This window comes from Portunus trituberculatus, chromosome 49, assembly GCF_017591435.1.
Source record: "Portunus trituberculatus isolate SZX2019 chromosome 49, ASM1759143v1, whole genome shotgun sequence".
Classification (NCBI taxonomy): Eukaryota; Metazoa; Arthropoda; class Malacostraca; order Decapoda; family Portunidae; genus Portunus; species Portunus trituberculatus.
Window position 1 is genome coordinate 9,082,690 of NC_059303.1, and position 14,919 is coordinate 9,097,608.

General features: G+C 38.3%; 1 protein-coding gene and 1 long non-coding RNA gene across 4 annotated transcripts in view; one reads left to right on the plus strand and one right to left on the minus strand.

The window, feature by feature from the left end:
- LOC123499143 (syntaxin-18-like) overlaps positions 1-11,121 on the plus strand; it is a 65,854-nt gene extending 54,733 nt beyond the window's left edge. The window contains exons 6-9 of the mRNA XM_045246806.1: positions 121-262; positions 3,295-3,560; positions 5,228-5,353; positions 10,706-11,121. Coding sequence (XP_045102741.1) covers positions 121-262; positions 3,295-3,560; positions 5,228-5,353; positions 10,706-10,810 — 639 coding nt within the window. The 3' untranslated portion in view covers positions 10,811-11,121. The remainder of the gene's footprint in view (positions 1-120; positions 263-3,294; positions 3,561-5,227; positions 5,354-10,705) is intronic.
- LOC123499147 lies at positions 6,308-11,276 on the minus strand. 3 transcript variants are annotated; one of them, XR_006672891.1, is made up of 3 exons: positions 11,178-11,276; positions 10,660-10,789; positions 6,308-9,693 (listed from the first exon to the last, which is right to left on the minus strand). It is a non-coding gene; the product is annotated as an uncharacterized LOC123499147 (long non-coding RNA). The 3 variants fall into 3 exon arrangements; XR_006672890.1 differs by having other exon boundaries at positions 6,308-9,690; positions 11,077-11,215; XR_006672889.1 differs by having other exon boundaries at positions 11,077-11,215.
- Between the last annotated feature and the right edge of the window lie 3,643 nt (positions 11,277-14,919).

Sequence of the window (14,919 nt, forward strand, 5' to 3'; positions counted from 1 at the left end):
AGTCTGCTAAGCTTATATAGATTTCTTTGTCATCAGTAAATAAAACTTGAACTCAAGATAAGTATTACCATCACATAAGAATAGTGATTTTTTATTGTACATAGATCTATTTTATTGCAGGACAATCTGTATCGACTGCAGCGACCTGCTGGCTCCAAGAAGCAAAGCAGTAGCATTGCCGATGGAATCCAGAGAACACCTAACACAGCGCTGCGGGAGAGCCAAGAATCTAGTCAGAGTGCCTTGGAGACATCCCAGTCTGGTAACTATACTTCTGTTTGTAATTGCTCTCTAACACAGAAAGGTCCCAGTGATACTAGCTGTTAGGCTTTATTTGATTTGAAACACATAACTAATGGGAAAGAAAGGTATAGGTTCCATGATTCTTGTCAAAGACAAGTTTTCAAGTTAAAACCTATGATGCCAAACACAACAAAAATGTTTGTTATACAACTGTTGGTCAAGCAACATACAGAACAAATTCATTATTAATTAAACCTATAAAACTTACATAACACTCACCAATGTGTAATTAATGTGTCAGGGAAGGTAACTTGCTCATCACTCTTGTACTCCTTCAAAATTTCTAACTATAAATATTTTTTTCTTATGTAAGAGGGGAAAGCTGGCCAAGGGCAACATAAAATGAAAAAAAAAGACCCACTTTTTTACCAGTCCCCTTGTAGGTCCAAGAGAGTCAAATAGGGATAAGTGTCTTGAAACCTTCCTCTTAAATGAAGTCCTCATAGGAAGTCTTATATACAGAAGCAGGTAGAGTTCCAGATTTTACCAGAGAATGGTATCAATGATTGAGAGTGCTGGTTAACTCTTGCATTACAGTTAGACAGAATAATGGTGAGAGGAAAAAGAAAGCCTTGTGCAGCAAGGCTGCAGGAGGAAGGGAGGCATGCAGTTAGCAAGATAAGAAGAACAGTTAGCTTGAAAATAGCAATAGACGATAGCAAGAGATGCAACTTTCCAGCATTGAGAAAGAGGCTGAAGACAGTCAGTCAGAGGAGAGGAGTTAATAAGACAGAAAGCTTTGTATACCACCATATTTAATACAACTGTGTAAGTGGAGCCTTCCCCATACATGTGAAGAGTACTCCATACATGGGCAGATAAGGCCCTTGTACAGAGTTAGTAGTTGGGAGGATGAGAAAAACTGGTGGAGACACCTCAGAATGCCTAATTTCATAGAAGCTGTTTTAGCATGAGATGAGATACGAAGTTTCTAGTTTAGATTATGAGTAAAGGACAGACCGAGGATATTCAGTTGCAGAAGGTAATGCAGAGAAAGTTGTGGAAGGTGTCAAGACATTTAAGGTCGATACCAAGAGAGCAGTCTGACTTGAGGACATTTATGTTCCTCTTCCCATAAAGGGACTCCATAGCTGGTGTTAAAGTTGTCATTTTTTTTATTATATGTGAAGGGTGTTTGTGTATAGTAAGCGCATGTAGTTTTATGTGAAGGAGGAGAATTGTCTTTACAGGGCAGGCTGTGACTGCCCCCTTGAGTTGTGAGACACAAAGGGAAATGTTCAGTGAGTTCACAACTTACTTTGATGGTAAGTTCACAGCTTCCCCTGAACTGATCCAGATCAGAATTAGTGCTATTAGATCTTGCTGGGAAAAAAAGAAAGTATGTATTTCTGGTACTCTAGCAAGAGAGAGAGAGAAGCAGGTGAGAATATCATACTTTTGTGGAATACTGTTGACTATTTTTGTCACATAGCATTATTTTTATTGATTTTGTTTGAATTCCTTTGAAATTTTAGTCTCTCTCTCTCTCTCTCTCTCTCTCTCTCTCTCTCTCTCTCTCTCTCTCTCTCTCTCTCTCTCTCTCTCTCTCTCTCTCTCTCTCTCTCTCTCTCTCTCTCTCTCTCACCTTTTAGACATTCCTCCTTCCCTCCATATATCCTCCCAAAGTCCCTGTATTGTTATGTGTGTGTGTGAAGTATGTATACAGTAACAGTAGTGCTGCCTTTAACTTTGTAACAACCTTGTAATCTGAAATTTTAATTTCAATCTTTAGATGCTTGATTTACGTTCTTTTCATGCATCTTTAAAATTGATAATGTCGCTTTACAGTAAATCTGATATATTTCTCATATTATTACAAATAAAAGACTTTCATATTATTACAATTGAAAGACTTTATCGGAGTTTCTGTCAGCCAGTTGTCAGTGGATTGGAAATCAATATTATCAATATCATCAATATTATTTTATAACCTTTACACTTAATCATGGTGGAAACACTGCTAACTTTTTTTTCCCGTATCACTTTATTTACTCTATTTTTTGTGAATGTTTGTCTTTCTAGGCAAACATTTACCGTATTTTACGGCTTACAAGATGCACTTTTTTTTCTAAAAAATACCCTGAAAAATACTAGTGGGTCTTCCAAGACAAATGTTGCATGGTAAGGCAACACCCAACCTCAAGTGAGCTTGGACACTTGACCGATAACGACCTGGATTTGTATGTTGTCATTACATTATGATGTTTGCTGAAGTACTATTTAATTCAGCCTTTTATATTATGTAAACTCAGTACTTATGTGTTACAATTATTTCCAATACCATAATCCTTCCTGCAGCCTACTCAGCGTGTGGAGAAAACAGGCCGCTCCTTCGTCTCAGCAACACACACATACTTGCACACGAATGCATTCACGTGCCAGGTGCCTTTATACCTTTATTAATAGAACATCCAAATGGCTTACTCGTTCAAGCAAGAGTCAAATCTCCACTTGTGAATTGTATTCACATTGATAAAGCCTATGAAGGACGATTGCAAAATAAAATAAATACGAACTGCAGCACTGACACATTCAGTTTCGGTGATCAGACGAGTGATTCCGCAGTGTAAACACTGCGTATACGTATTTACTTATGGTAATTTTATTTATAATAGTTTTAAATTTGTGGTGAGTGCTCCAGCAAATTTGTAACGAGTTGTGAAACAATAGTGTCTTGCAGACTCCTTGCTTCTGATGTTTTTGTGTTCAGTGGTCGGGTATATGATGAAAGTGTTCTTGTATGAGAATGACTTTTTTTTCTTAGAAATTTCTTTCAAATATTAGGATGTGTCTTCCAAGATGCAGCGTCTTGCAAGCCGTAAAATACGGTACTTAATGTATCCAGTCAAGTACTACATCTTTGTTTTTATTTTTTATTATCACTTTTTATTATGTATGCTTTCAAAGAAATGTTCTGAAGTGCTTAGACTTTCATCTTATTTTGTTGAACCTTACAAAGGACACAGTGATAAGATATTCTTGAATACACAGAATGGAGTGATTGGCCTGAAAGTCCTGATGCGGATCATTCAAGCCAAGATGGAAATCAAGACAGGGATGACAAAGAAGCCAGAGGTAGAAGTAGTAGTGGAACATCAGATGTGGAGAAAAAACAAACGTCATATTTGGAAGAGGAAGTGGAGAAGATGCTTGAAGAGCTCAGTGCAGAGGAGAGGCAGATGCTTGAAGAGGAGAATACTCACCTGTACAAAGAGCTCCAGTCAAACCACGAGGAAGTGCGGCAGATCACCAGACAGGTAGGATTTTGAAAATCTAATGGTCAGTTCTAGTCTTTAGATTTCATGAGATTGTGTGCCATGAGAGATCATTGGAACATTGAGTATCTTAAAAGTTCATTCTTGTTAGGAGACATTTCTCATCACACTGACGTTCTCTCTGTTTTGCCCAGACGTAGTTTGTCTGCATTTTGCTGAATAGTGCTGTTTCTTTGTGTCTTGATTTTAGCCAAGTCCTTTGATCTTCAGAACTCTATCCATTTTTTTTTCTTTTTTCCCACTAGACCTTTTCTTATGTCTTAACCATGTTCACTCCTGCCTTACAATTACAATTTAAGATTGTATCTAACACCCTAAGATGTGGGTGTTACATGTGACAGAACAGTCTAGTGCTATACAAGTGGTGTGTGTCACATGTAAGTCCTCTAGCCTTGGCAGGAATAGTATGAAGGTAGTGTCAGGTGAGAGCTCAATTTTTTATACTGAAGATGGTGATGGTAACTGTTTTGAATACCAGGTCCTCATTGACAATGATGTAAGGCAGCCTTCTTATACTGGTATTACTGAACACATCAATAGTGTTTTGTAGTGCTAGTGACATTAGACACACAGATGATACTATTTTAAGTGAGTCTGATGAAAATACATTTATAGTGAGGTTTGTCACTAAAGTGTGTTGGTAAACAAAGGCATGTTTCATATCAAAAGGAAGATAGAGAAGGAAGGAAAGATGGAGGAGGAGTGGAATGGAAGCAAGATATGGAACATGAATTTAGGAAACAAATGCAGATAAATTTTGATGGAGGGAGGCTGGAACATTACTTTGACCCATTCGCTGAGGCAGCTGTCCAGAACACAGGTCACTCTCAATGCTGAGTTAAACCTCTTTCCCACTTTGCCTTACATGCATCTCCTAACTTAGTCTTTGGAATTCTGTCATTTTGAAAGTGAAAGACGTAGGAGTCAGTTGCCTGAATGAAAAAACAGCATACAGAAAACATGTTTCATATGGATTGAGCATGTGAAATGTGTATAACTCTCAGCAATGTAGCTATAGTTCATGGTGGGAGAATATAAGGACAGGAGAGCAAAACAGTTTTCATTTAGGGTTCACAAATATGTCACTGAGTATTTGATTGATTGTGCATCACCACTTAGCCCGGATGTGTTAGTTTCCGGAAGGGTGCAGAAGGCATGCATTCTATTTATTTAAACTTTGTAATTTTTCTCACCTTAGATTTTTGCTGTTGTTTGAAGTAAATAGTCACTAAGTTACTTACCTTGTATCATTGGTTTGTTATTTATTGAATTCATGTATTGGATATTTATATAATAGCTCTCTATACATGGTTGATTAAGTCCACATAGTTGATGGGACTGAGTAGGACAAAAGAATCAATGCCTCACATATCACACACACTGAATTCCAACCCTAAGGTGTTTCTTTACAAATGTCAGACAATCTGTGCAGTGCTGCTGTTATGCAATAGTAGTTACTTTACTTACTCAGTGTCTTATAAGTTGTAAAATTTTCAGCTTGCTTTGTTACTTGAAATCTGGTGAGCCATGATGACTTGCTACTTCCATGAACACACCAGTAATTTACTATTGAAGTTACATATATTTACTATGGATTTTGTTTGCTTCAGTTTTCAAGCTTTTTATAAGTTACAACATTTTGACCACAGGTTGTGGAACTGGGCCAAATGCAAGATCTTCTCTCAGAAAATGTTGACCTTCAGACAACTCAGATTGACAAGATACAGGAGACAATAATAGCAGCAACAGAAAATGTTAAGTCAGGCAATGAACAAGTAAGTCTAGAAATGTATTTTGTTTGTATCCTGTAAACCTGAACAACTACAACCACACATTTCTCATATACTCGTGTATCTATACAGAATGTGCAGAAAGTCTTAACACCACGAGGCCCATGTCATTTCTTTTCACAGCAAATTGAGGATGCTTGTAATTACTTTCCTGAGAAGGCAAGATGTGCGGATGCTTTTTTGTAACACTAACTGGAACAGATGTGAGTCTCGCTTAGCTGTTCAGCTGATGTAGAGAGCATGTGGTCTGTCCGTCTGGTGTGTTTGATGGGCTAACTGCTCAACTAATTTATTTACTTCCACCCTTTCAACTTGCCAAAAATGACTACAAGTAAGAGGAAACATGAGGCATTTACATTACACAAGGCTGGCCATGATCTCCCATTTATTTCCACTCAAACAGGAGTTAGGCTGAGAAAAACACAGTGGTTGGCTGCTGCACTTACCCCACTTCACAAGGCTGGCAAGCTCTTACAGAGCCTGTCTGAAAATGAGTGCACAGGTTCTCAGTGGCCTGAGGAAGCCTGCCAGACTTGGGAAGTGGGGTTAGTATAGCAGCCTCACTAGCATCCTTGGAATGCTGCATCATCCACTGTGTTGTCCTCAGCCTGACTCCTGTTTGAGTGGAAATAAATGGGAGATCATGGCCAGCCTTGTGTAATTAATGTAAATACCTTCTTGCTTGTAGTCAATTTGGGCAAGTTAAGAAAGTAGAAGGAAGTAAAATTGTAGCACAATTAGCCTTTGCCTGGCAAGACTAGATGGACAGACCATGCCCTCTCTACTATTAGTGCGGACTGTGTAGAAGGTTGCCAGTTAATACTCCAAGAGTCAGTGGTGTGGTGATTTTCTGTATATAATGTGTAGATAGATGATACTCTAGTGTAGAAGAGCACTAGCTACAGAGCATCATGTTGGCATAAATTAGAGGGAAGGAGAAGCAAGGAAAGTAATAAAATAATTCTTATTTATCATTTAAATGATGTTCATTTTATTTTTGCGAGACATTACATCTTGGTCTTCTGGCTGTGCTTGTTGTCTACTCTTGTGAACACTTAAAAAGTGCATCCATGCCAATTTAACAGTATTTTTTATGCATCCATGCCTCTAATTTAACATTATTTTATAACTACTAGTCCATAGTTATTGGTAGAATTCTTATTCACCAAGAAGCATACGAGGACAGCTGCCTTAAAAATTGAATAATTTGTAATTAATTCCTTGCCTTAAAAGTTAGTTAATGAAGATGGTATGGTGGATATTATGTCTGACCACAATATGGTGGTTATGGAGTGCCTGATGCAGGATGGGAGTGAAGTGAGAGTGGCAGGTAAAAAGAGGTGAAGACTGAGCGATGTAGGTAAGGAGAACTTCCAAGAAGATCTGAGTGAGAGGTGGGGTGATGATTTAAGTGTGTATGATGTGGAGCACCTGAATGAGACTGGTTGAGAGTGTGCAGAGTGCTGCTGAGAATCACATAGGATTTCTGTGAGTGGCAGAAGAGAGCATGTAAAATAAACCATGGTGGAAGCATGAAATAAGAGAGACCAAGAAGGAATGAAAGAGAATGAGTAAACAGTGCAGATGGTCAAGGAAAAAAAAAATGAAAGCAATGAGGCAGAGAATGAGTACCAGAATGCATGGGCTGCATATGTGAAACAACAAACTTACAAGGCAAAAGATAGTTTAGGCTAGTGTGTGAAAGGAGTGCGTTTGAGTAATTAAGAGAGAGAAAGGCATGGAAGGTGGCCCTGAATGGTACAAGTTCATGAGAGGTGGGAATATCTCAGGAAATATTGGTTTGGAGAGTCTGAAAGTGAATGGTGAAGTTGTAACAGAGGAAAGAAGGAATCAGGGAGGCAGTCAGACAGTTCTGGGAAGAAGTTGGTGGTGGAGGTGAGGATTTTGGTGTGAGAGAAGGAGGTTTGACACTGGAGAGGGAAAAATGCAGATGAAGTGAATGAGAATCAGCAAGGTGGTGGTCCAGAGATGTGTTTAAAGTCAGGAGAATGGGAAGCTTGTAGGGCCAAATAGGATACCATATGGTATGTATAAAAATGGTGGGAAGGTTGTGATTGACAGGATGACTGAGGTATTTAATTAGGTGTGGTTAGGTTAGGTTAGGTTAGGAGAGAACCAAGGATGCAAAATGAATGTAGGGATACAAGAGTAAGAAGAATGAGTTGAACTACCTACTGTAGTAAATAATGTAATCAGCCTATATATAAAGTGTTTAGTACGGTGTTGAATGAGAAGTTGAGGGTGTTTGTGGTGAATGAAATGATTGAGAGGAAAAGAAAGGATGGAGGTAAATTATATTTATAATTTTGACACCAGAGCTAAATACAGACCAGGAGATATACACGGACTGGGTGAAAAGTGAGAGAGGAGTTAGGCAAGGATGCATATTGTCACCAATTCTTTTCAGCCTCTAGACAGAGGAGTTAGCAACCAGATTGAGAAGAATGATGCAGTGGTCATGAGTGACAACAAATGAGCAGCAAAGTTTGTTGGATGTTCTGGATGGATATGGAAGAGACTGGAGTTTGATTTGTAATGAGAAAAGTAAGGTAATGATAGAGAATAGGTTAGAGGATAAAAGTAATGTAGTGTCGAGAATTAGAAAGAAATAGTTGAAATAGGTGCAAGAATATAAGTACTTGGGGATGTGGATGAGTCTTACTGGATGTGAAAATGCAAAAAAAATTAAAAGATAAGCTTGGTGAACCAATGGGTAGGTAAATGGGGAGTGCAGCTAGAATGAGAGCAAGTAAATATAATTTATCAAGAGGAGTGTGGAAGAGTGTGGCCATGCCCAGTGTAATGTGTGGTATGGATGTGATTGCATGGAATAAAGTGAAATTGATAAATTAGCAGAGGCAAAATAGTTTACAATGGCACTAAACACACCAAGGTACACAGCAGAGAAGCTTGAAAAGGTGATGCGGGATGGAGCACTTTTAGGGAAAGACTAATAAAAGCAACACTTGGTACAGGATTGGGTTGGAGAGAATGGATGGTGAAAAAAAGAGCGAGAAAGATGTACCTGTGGAATGAAAATAGAAGCAAATAGAAGAGATGCATGAGAATGACTGACTGGAGTGGATTACAAGTTATATATGGGGATGAGAATAGCTGGGGGGAAATCAAAATGGATAGACAAGAGAAGGCAGAGTGGGATTTGATTCTTCCTAGCCATTCTCATCCCCCATATACAAATTGTAATCCACTCCTGTCATTCACATGCACCTCTTCCTCCATTTGCTTCCACTTTCATACCACAGATATACCCTTGTTGCTATTTTTCCATCATCCATTCTCTTCAACCTAATCTTGTACCAGAGTGTTGCTTTTATTAGTCTTTCTCTGTAAATGCTTCATCCCACATCACCTGTCAAAGCTTCTATTGCTGTGGACTTTGGTGTGTTCAGTGCCATTGTAGCTACTCTGTTGTGCCCCACTGGTAACTTGATAATTTCACCTCTGTTCCATGTAATATCCATACCACGCAATATACTGGGCACAGCCACACACTAACACACTTCTCTCAGTACATCATGTTTAGTTGCTCTCATTCTAGCTGCACTTCCCAGTTGCCCTACCCACTGGTTCAACAAGCTTGCTTATCTTTTTCATTCTTTGCCTTTTCACATCCATTCAGACTCACCCACATTCCCAGCATTTATATTCTTGTGCCTGCTTTCAACTCATTTTCTCCAATTCTCCACACTACATTACTTTCATCCTCTGACCTATTTATCATTATTACCTTACTTTTCTTCTCATTACTAACTAAACTCCAAAGTGTCTTCCATATCCATCCAAAACATCCAACAAAAAACTTTGCTGCTCATCTGTTGTCACTCATGACCACTACATCATCTGCATGAAGAAGTACACATATCTTGTCATTCACCACAGTTACTCCTGCATTCATTCTTCTCAATCTAGCTGCTAACTCCTGTTTAGAGGCTGAAAAGGGTTGGTAATAATAATATACACATCCTTACCTAACTCTCTCACTCTTCACCCAGTCTGTTTGTATATCTCCTAGTCTGTATTTAGCTCTGGTGTCAACATTTTCATGTATTCTTCCATTACCAACATGTAGTCAATTAGTAGTGATTCATGCATTCCAAGTTGCTTGCCCTTCACCCAAGGTATAACATTCAGATTTTCAAACTCCATCTCATTCGTATTTTACTATGACTTCATTCGTTCACCCAGTATTCTTGTGTGTGCAGGAGTAATTAGTCCTTGATCTTGATCTTAATGTTCAGGTGACTCCAGATTGCTCCTTCGCCAGGTCTTTGTGTAGATCACTACTGTAGGGAAACAAAGAACAGACACCATCTTTCACATCACAAATTCTTACATCAAGCACACTACATTGTCCAGGCACTCCTTTACAACTTTAATTATCCTTTCATTCACTTGCATCAATCATCTTTCTTATACTTCACACATTCCAGCATCACATGCTCCACCATCTCATCCTCTCCCATGCCCACACATCTGGCACACTTTGGTGCAGGACTGGTGCAGGACTCAGACCATCTGTAACTTCTGACATCCATAGACTCTACCCTATCTTGCTCACCACCCAGGATTTTCTCTCTATCACACCAAATTACTCTTCTGTTCCATTCCATCTTATTCTTCCATTCACTACTCTATTTCACTCTTCCCTTATTTTAAATCACATTCTGAACTTTCTCCATCTATAACAATTATATTCCAGTCACTCAATAGGCCTTCCCTCAAACTGCTGAAACACCCAACTATTTTCCAAGCCACTTTACTACGTTTCTCCCCCCACCTTCTACTCACAGAAACACCTCACTGTTCTTGCATTCACTAGCCTAGCCTTGCATCTTTATATGTCTAGCCTTGCCTTTATATGTCTAGTACTCCATCCCATGTGTCTCCTCCCCTCTATTGCTGCATACTTGGGTGCATTAGTATATTTCTAGCTACTCTATTATTATCTTTTCATGCAATCACATCTTATTGTACATAATGCTCAGAACAGCCACATTCTTCCAAACTTCTTACAGCTCATCGTACTTATTTGCATTCATCTCTGCATGCTCATCTTTTCATTCTTTGCTTTCACACAACCATTCACACTCATCCATATCCCCAGATGGTTGTATTCAATCTGTTGCCAGTTTTTTGTCTCCCAAACTCCACAGTCTACTTCCTTACCCATCTAAATCAACATCCATCTACAACATCCATAGCTTTGGTTATTATCTTGGCTTAATATTTCTTGCTCTATTCTTACTCACCATTGGCGCAGCTTATGACAAGAACTAAATGCGTCTTCTCTGACAGGTCCGAGAGGCAATGAGGAAGGACGCAGGGTTCAGGGTGTGGATCATGTTCTTCCTCATCGTGATGTCGTGTACAATACTGTTCCTGGATTGGTATAATGCTTGAATAAGTGATAGATGTGTATTTATGAATTATTGAAAGTTGTTTATATCAGTTTCTTGTTTAAAAGTGGCAACTTACGTGGCGATAAAGATATTTATTATATCAATATATAATATTAGTTATTTATATTTATTGAGATGGGAATCTGGTGCTTCTATAGTGATAATATAATTAGTATTTTGATTTTGTTGAAAATAATAGTATTTTGATTTTATTATTATTATTATTTTTTTTTTTATTTATGATAATCATTCATAATGCAGGCATACCTTGAAATATATTTTGATGGCACCAAATAAATGCTGAGCTATGCAGTTTGTATTTTCTTGTCTTATTCATTTGAAATCAATTATCACAATTTGTTGCTTACTTCTGCATGCAGAAATATCTCTCGCACATGTGAGCCCTGTCTCTCATGGATGTACTCTTCTACCATGCCAGAAGACTATTATTTGATTGTACACTCTGAAAATATGAGAAATACATGAACATTTTATTATTACACTGAAAATATGAGAAATACATGAACATTTTATTATTCATAAGGAAGAATATCAGGATGAATGTGATGCCATATTTGCTTCACTATACACTGCAGGATTTGGAGAAGAGAAGTGAATCTTCAGCTAGATCAAGTTCTGTATTGAAACTATTGTTGACCACAGCTTCTCACATCGATGTTCTACAGCCTTCACACAAGTTCCAAATTATCATGCAGTACAGCACACGCCAAACTTGTAATGAATTGTACTTTAGTAGTAGTACATGTTCTATGAAACATGAATATTTTGTATGCTCCCAAATACTAGTACCATGGTGTGAGTCATTCAGTTTATTCTTATCCATTTTCTGATAGATAAACTCAGACACATTTGACAGGTGAAAGGGAGATATATGGAAAACTGGGAAAACAAATGAATTATTAAAGTTCCATAGCAAATGAGATAAAAAGTAACACCATATCAGGGAGAGAGGATATTCGTGGACCAAGCGAAATGTATGTGACTGAGGCCTCAGTAAATAAGCAATAAGTAAATGTGAAGGAGAGAAGTGTGTAGACTACCAGACAGGACATCCTGGTCATGCAGTTGTGGATAAAGACTGAACTGAGGTTACACTCACATGTGTTGGAGTACAATAATGATCTTGTACGGTTATCAAGTATATGAAAATTTTAAAAGGTCGGTATTAAGAAACGAAGCAAAAAAAAAAAAAAAAAAAATGCAATTGCAATCCCCCTCTCTCTCTCTCTCTCTCTCTCTGTATTCTATTCTATAAAATAAAATCTATTCTATTCACACACCAGTCCACTTAAAATATTTGCGTCACTATCAATTTTAACTTTTTTTTTATCTAATTACTCATGTCAAAAAATGTGGACTGCAGTGAAGCTGTTCCTCACAAGTACACACTGCCGCCACTCCTCCCACATTGTCTGTACTGCCACCACCATCACAACTAGAAAATATAGAATGGATAAATAAATTCCCCACTGTATTGTCACTAAACACTTATTATTGACACTTCCATTAGTACACTATATTTGTGAGGATTGTGAAGTGGCTGCTTCTGCTGCTACCACTACCACCACCACCACCACCACCTGCTGCTGCTGCTGGTATTGTTACTGCCACTACCACTACTACTACTACTTCCACTAATGTTTTTGTTATTACAAGTACTACTGCAACTGCTACTGTTATTAATATTACTACTATTTTTGTTACTACTATTATTACTACTGCTACTACTATGACCACCATCCGTACTAATATTACTACTAGTTATCTACTTTTGCTCCTGCTACTGATGATGACAATGATAATAAAAATAATAGGTAATAATAATAATAAAATAATAAAATAATAAAACAATAAAATAATAACAGTAATAATAATAATAGTAATAAAATTAATAAAATAATAATATAATAATAGATAAAATAAAAATAATGATAATGATAAAAATAAAAATAAAAATAATAATAATAATAACAGCAATAACAATAATAATAAATCATAAAACGATATATAATAACAATAACACTCATCATCAAATCACCTTTAGTTCTCTCCACTGAAGGTACTACTACTACACTGCCACACAACAACCACGGTAACAACAACAAACTGACGTGGAATGATTGACAGGCGTGAGTGATGCTGCTGACGGGAGGGAGAGAAGGGAAGGAAGGGGCAGGGATGAGGGAAGGGAAGGAAGGGGTAGGGAGGAGGGACGGAACAGGTGACAGGTGAGGGAGGAAGGCAGTGGGAGGGGGAGGGGAGAGAGCATGGGCGTCTGGGCGTGATGGGAGCAAGATGGGCGTCAGAGATTACATTTTCGACAAGATATTTTTTCCTTTGCTTTTTTTTTTATGTGCACAGCGTCGCTCTGTACACTGAAGGTCATGTATACACAGTCAGTCGGTGCCATGAATACTGAAGTCTCTTTCTGCATCCACCAATCCACCATCTTGTTTAAGGTATGAGTAGGAGATTACAACCCGCCAATAGCTGCGCATCGTGGGGAGCAGCGGCAACCAATGAGAAGGAGTGGTAGTCAAGGCCCCGCCCCTGGTTGGTCCAGCCGCACGCCCCTCACCAATCAGCTCACGGGACAGGTTATGGGTGAACGTCTCCTGCATTGAGTCTAGTCTGGTTACCGTGGGCCGTTTGCACCAGGTCACTACAAAGGTCAGCAGAGTATCGCCTACACCACATCCATCGCGACCTTTATTTAGTTTGGCGGGGATTTGGTAAACACGAGGATGCTCCGTGACACACCAGGGAGACGCCTTGGCTGGCCCGCGGTGTGCTGTGCGGGAATCAACGCCCACCACTGGCTTCTTCCTATTAACCTCTAGTACTGGGACGCATTTTTATCCTGAGTTTTGGGTGTGATAAGACCATTTTATTTACATTGGTGGGAAGGGTCTATTAATTTCTTCAGTACTGGGACGCATTTTTATCTTGAGTTTTGAGTGTGATAAGACCATTTTCTTACACTGGGAAGGGTTTATAAGGTCTCTTAATCTTTTTAGTACTGGGACGCATTTTTACCTTGAGTTTTGAGTGTGATTAGACCATTTTATTTACACTGGGAAGGATTTATGAAGGTCAGAAGATTAATGGCCAGAGTTTTCACTAATTCAATCACCACGCCCATCACTCCCTTCTTTCTATTAATCGCTTCAATAGTGGGACTCATTTTTATCTTGAGCTTTGGGTGTGAATAAACCATTTTATTAACACTGGGAAGGATTTATGAAGGTCAGAAGATTAATAGCCAGAGTATTCACTATTTCAATCACCACAAGTTTTCGAAGGTGTATAAAATCACCAAGTAGTAAGCAGAATAAATATGAAAATGTGTCATGGTGACTGAGGAGGTTAATAACGTGTCGGAGTTTATCTAATCTGCACGATGGGTTGAAATTGAGATCACTTTGTCTTGTTATGCAGTGATTACCGTGGATTGGTGCATTTTTCTAACAATATATCGCATGGAACCATATTTCTTTTGGGCAAGTAACAAGGACTGAAAATTTGATGCCATACTGAGTGAGTTACAAGGTCGGAGTTGTAAGTTTCATCGATTGCTGCACAATAATGAATTTGTTGGTCTTAGTCGCAAAATGAAAAAAAAAAAAAAAAAATTATGAAAGGTGATATGAATTGTTTCTTTAAATATATATGTTTACAACTCTCCGACCCAGAAAACTAGCATACGTATCTACCTATCTATGTAAAGAATGTGCTCCACTAACATCTATTTCTATCTATCTATATATGAAAGAAAAAAAGTTTTGGGATAAGGAGAATGAAGAATAAAAGCTAGAGAAAAAAAAGATGGGTAAAGACAAGAAAAAGGGAACCATCAAAAGAAAAAAAAAGAAAGAGGAATAAGAAAGTAAAGATGGTCAGAGAAAACATGTATAAAGGTGAGGACATGAAAAGAGCCAGGGGAGAAAGGGAGAGAAAGTAGGAACAAGTGAGGACAAATGAAGACTAGGGAAAGCTATAGAAGGAAGGGCTGAGGTAGTGAAAAGAGAGAGAGAGAGAGAGAGAGAGAGAGAGAGAGAGAGAGAGAGAGAGAGAGAGAGAGAGAGAGAG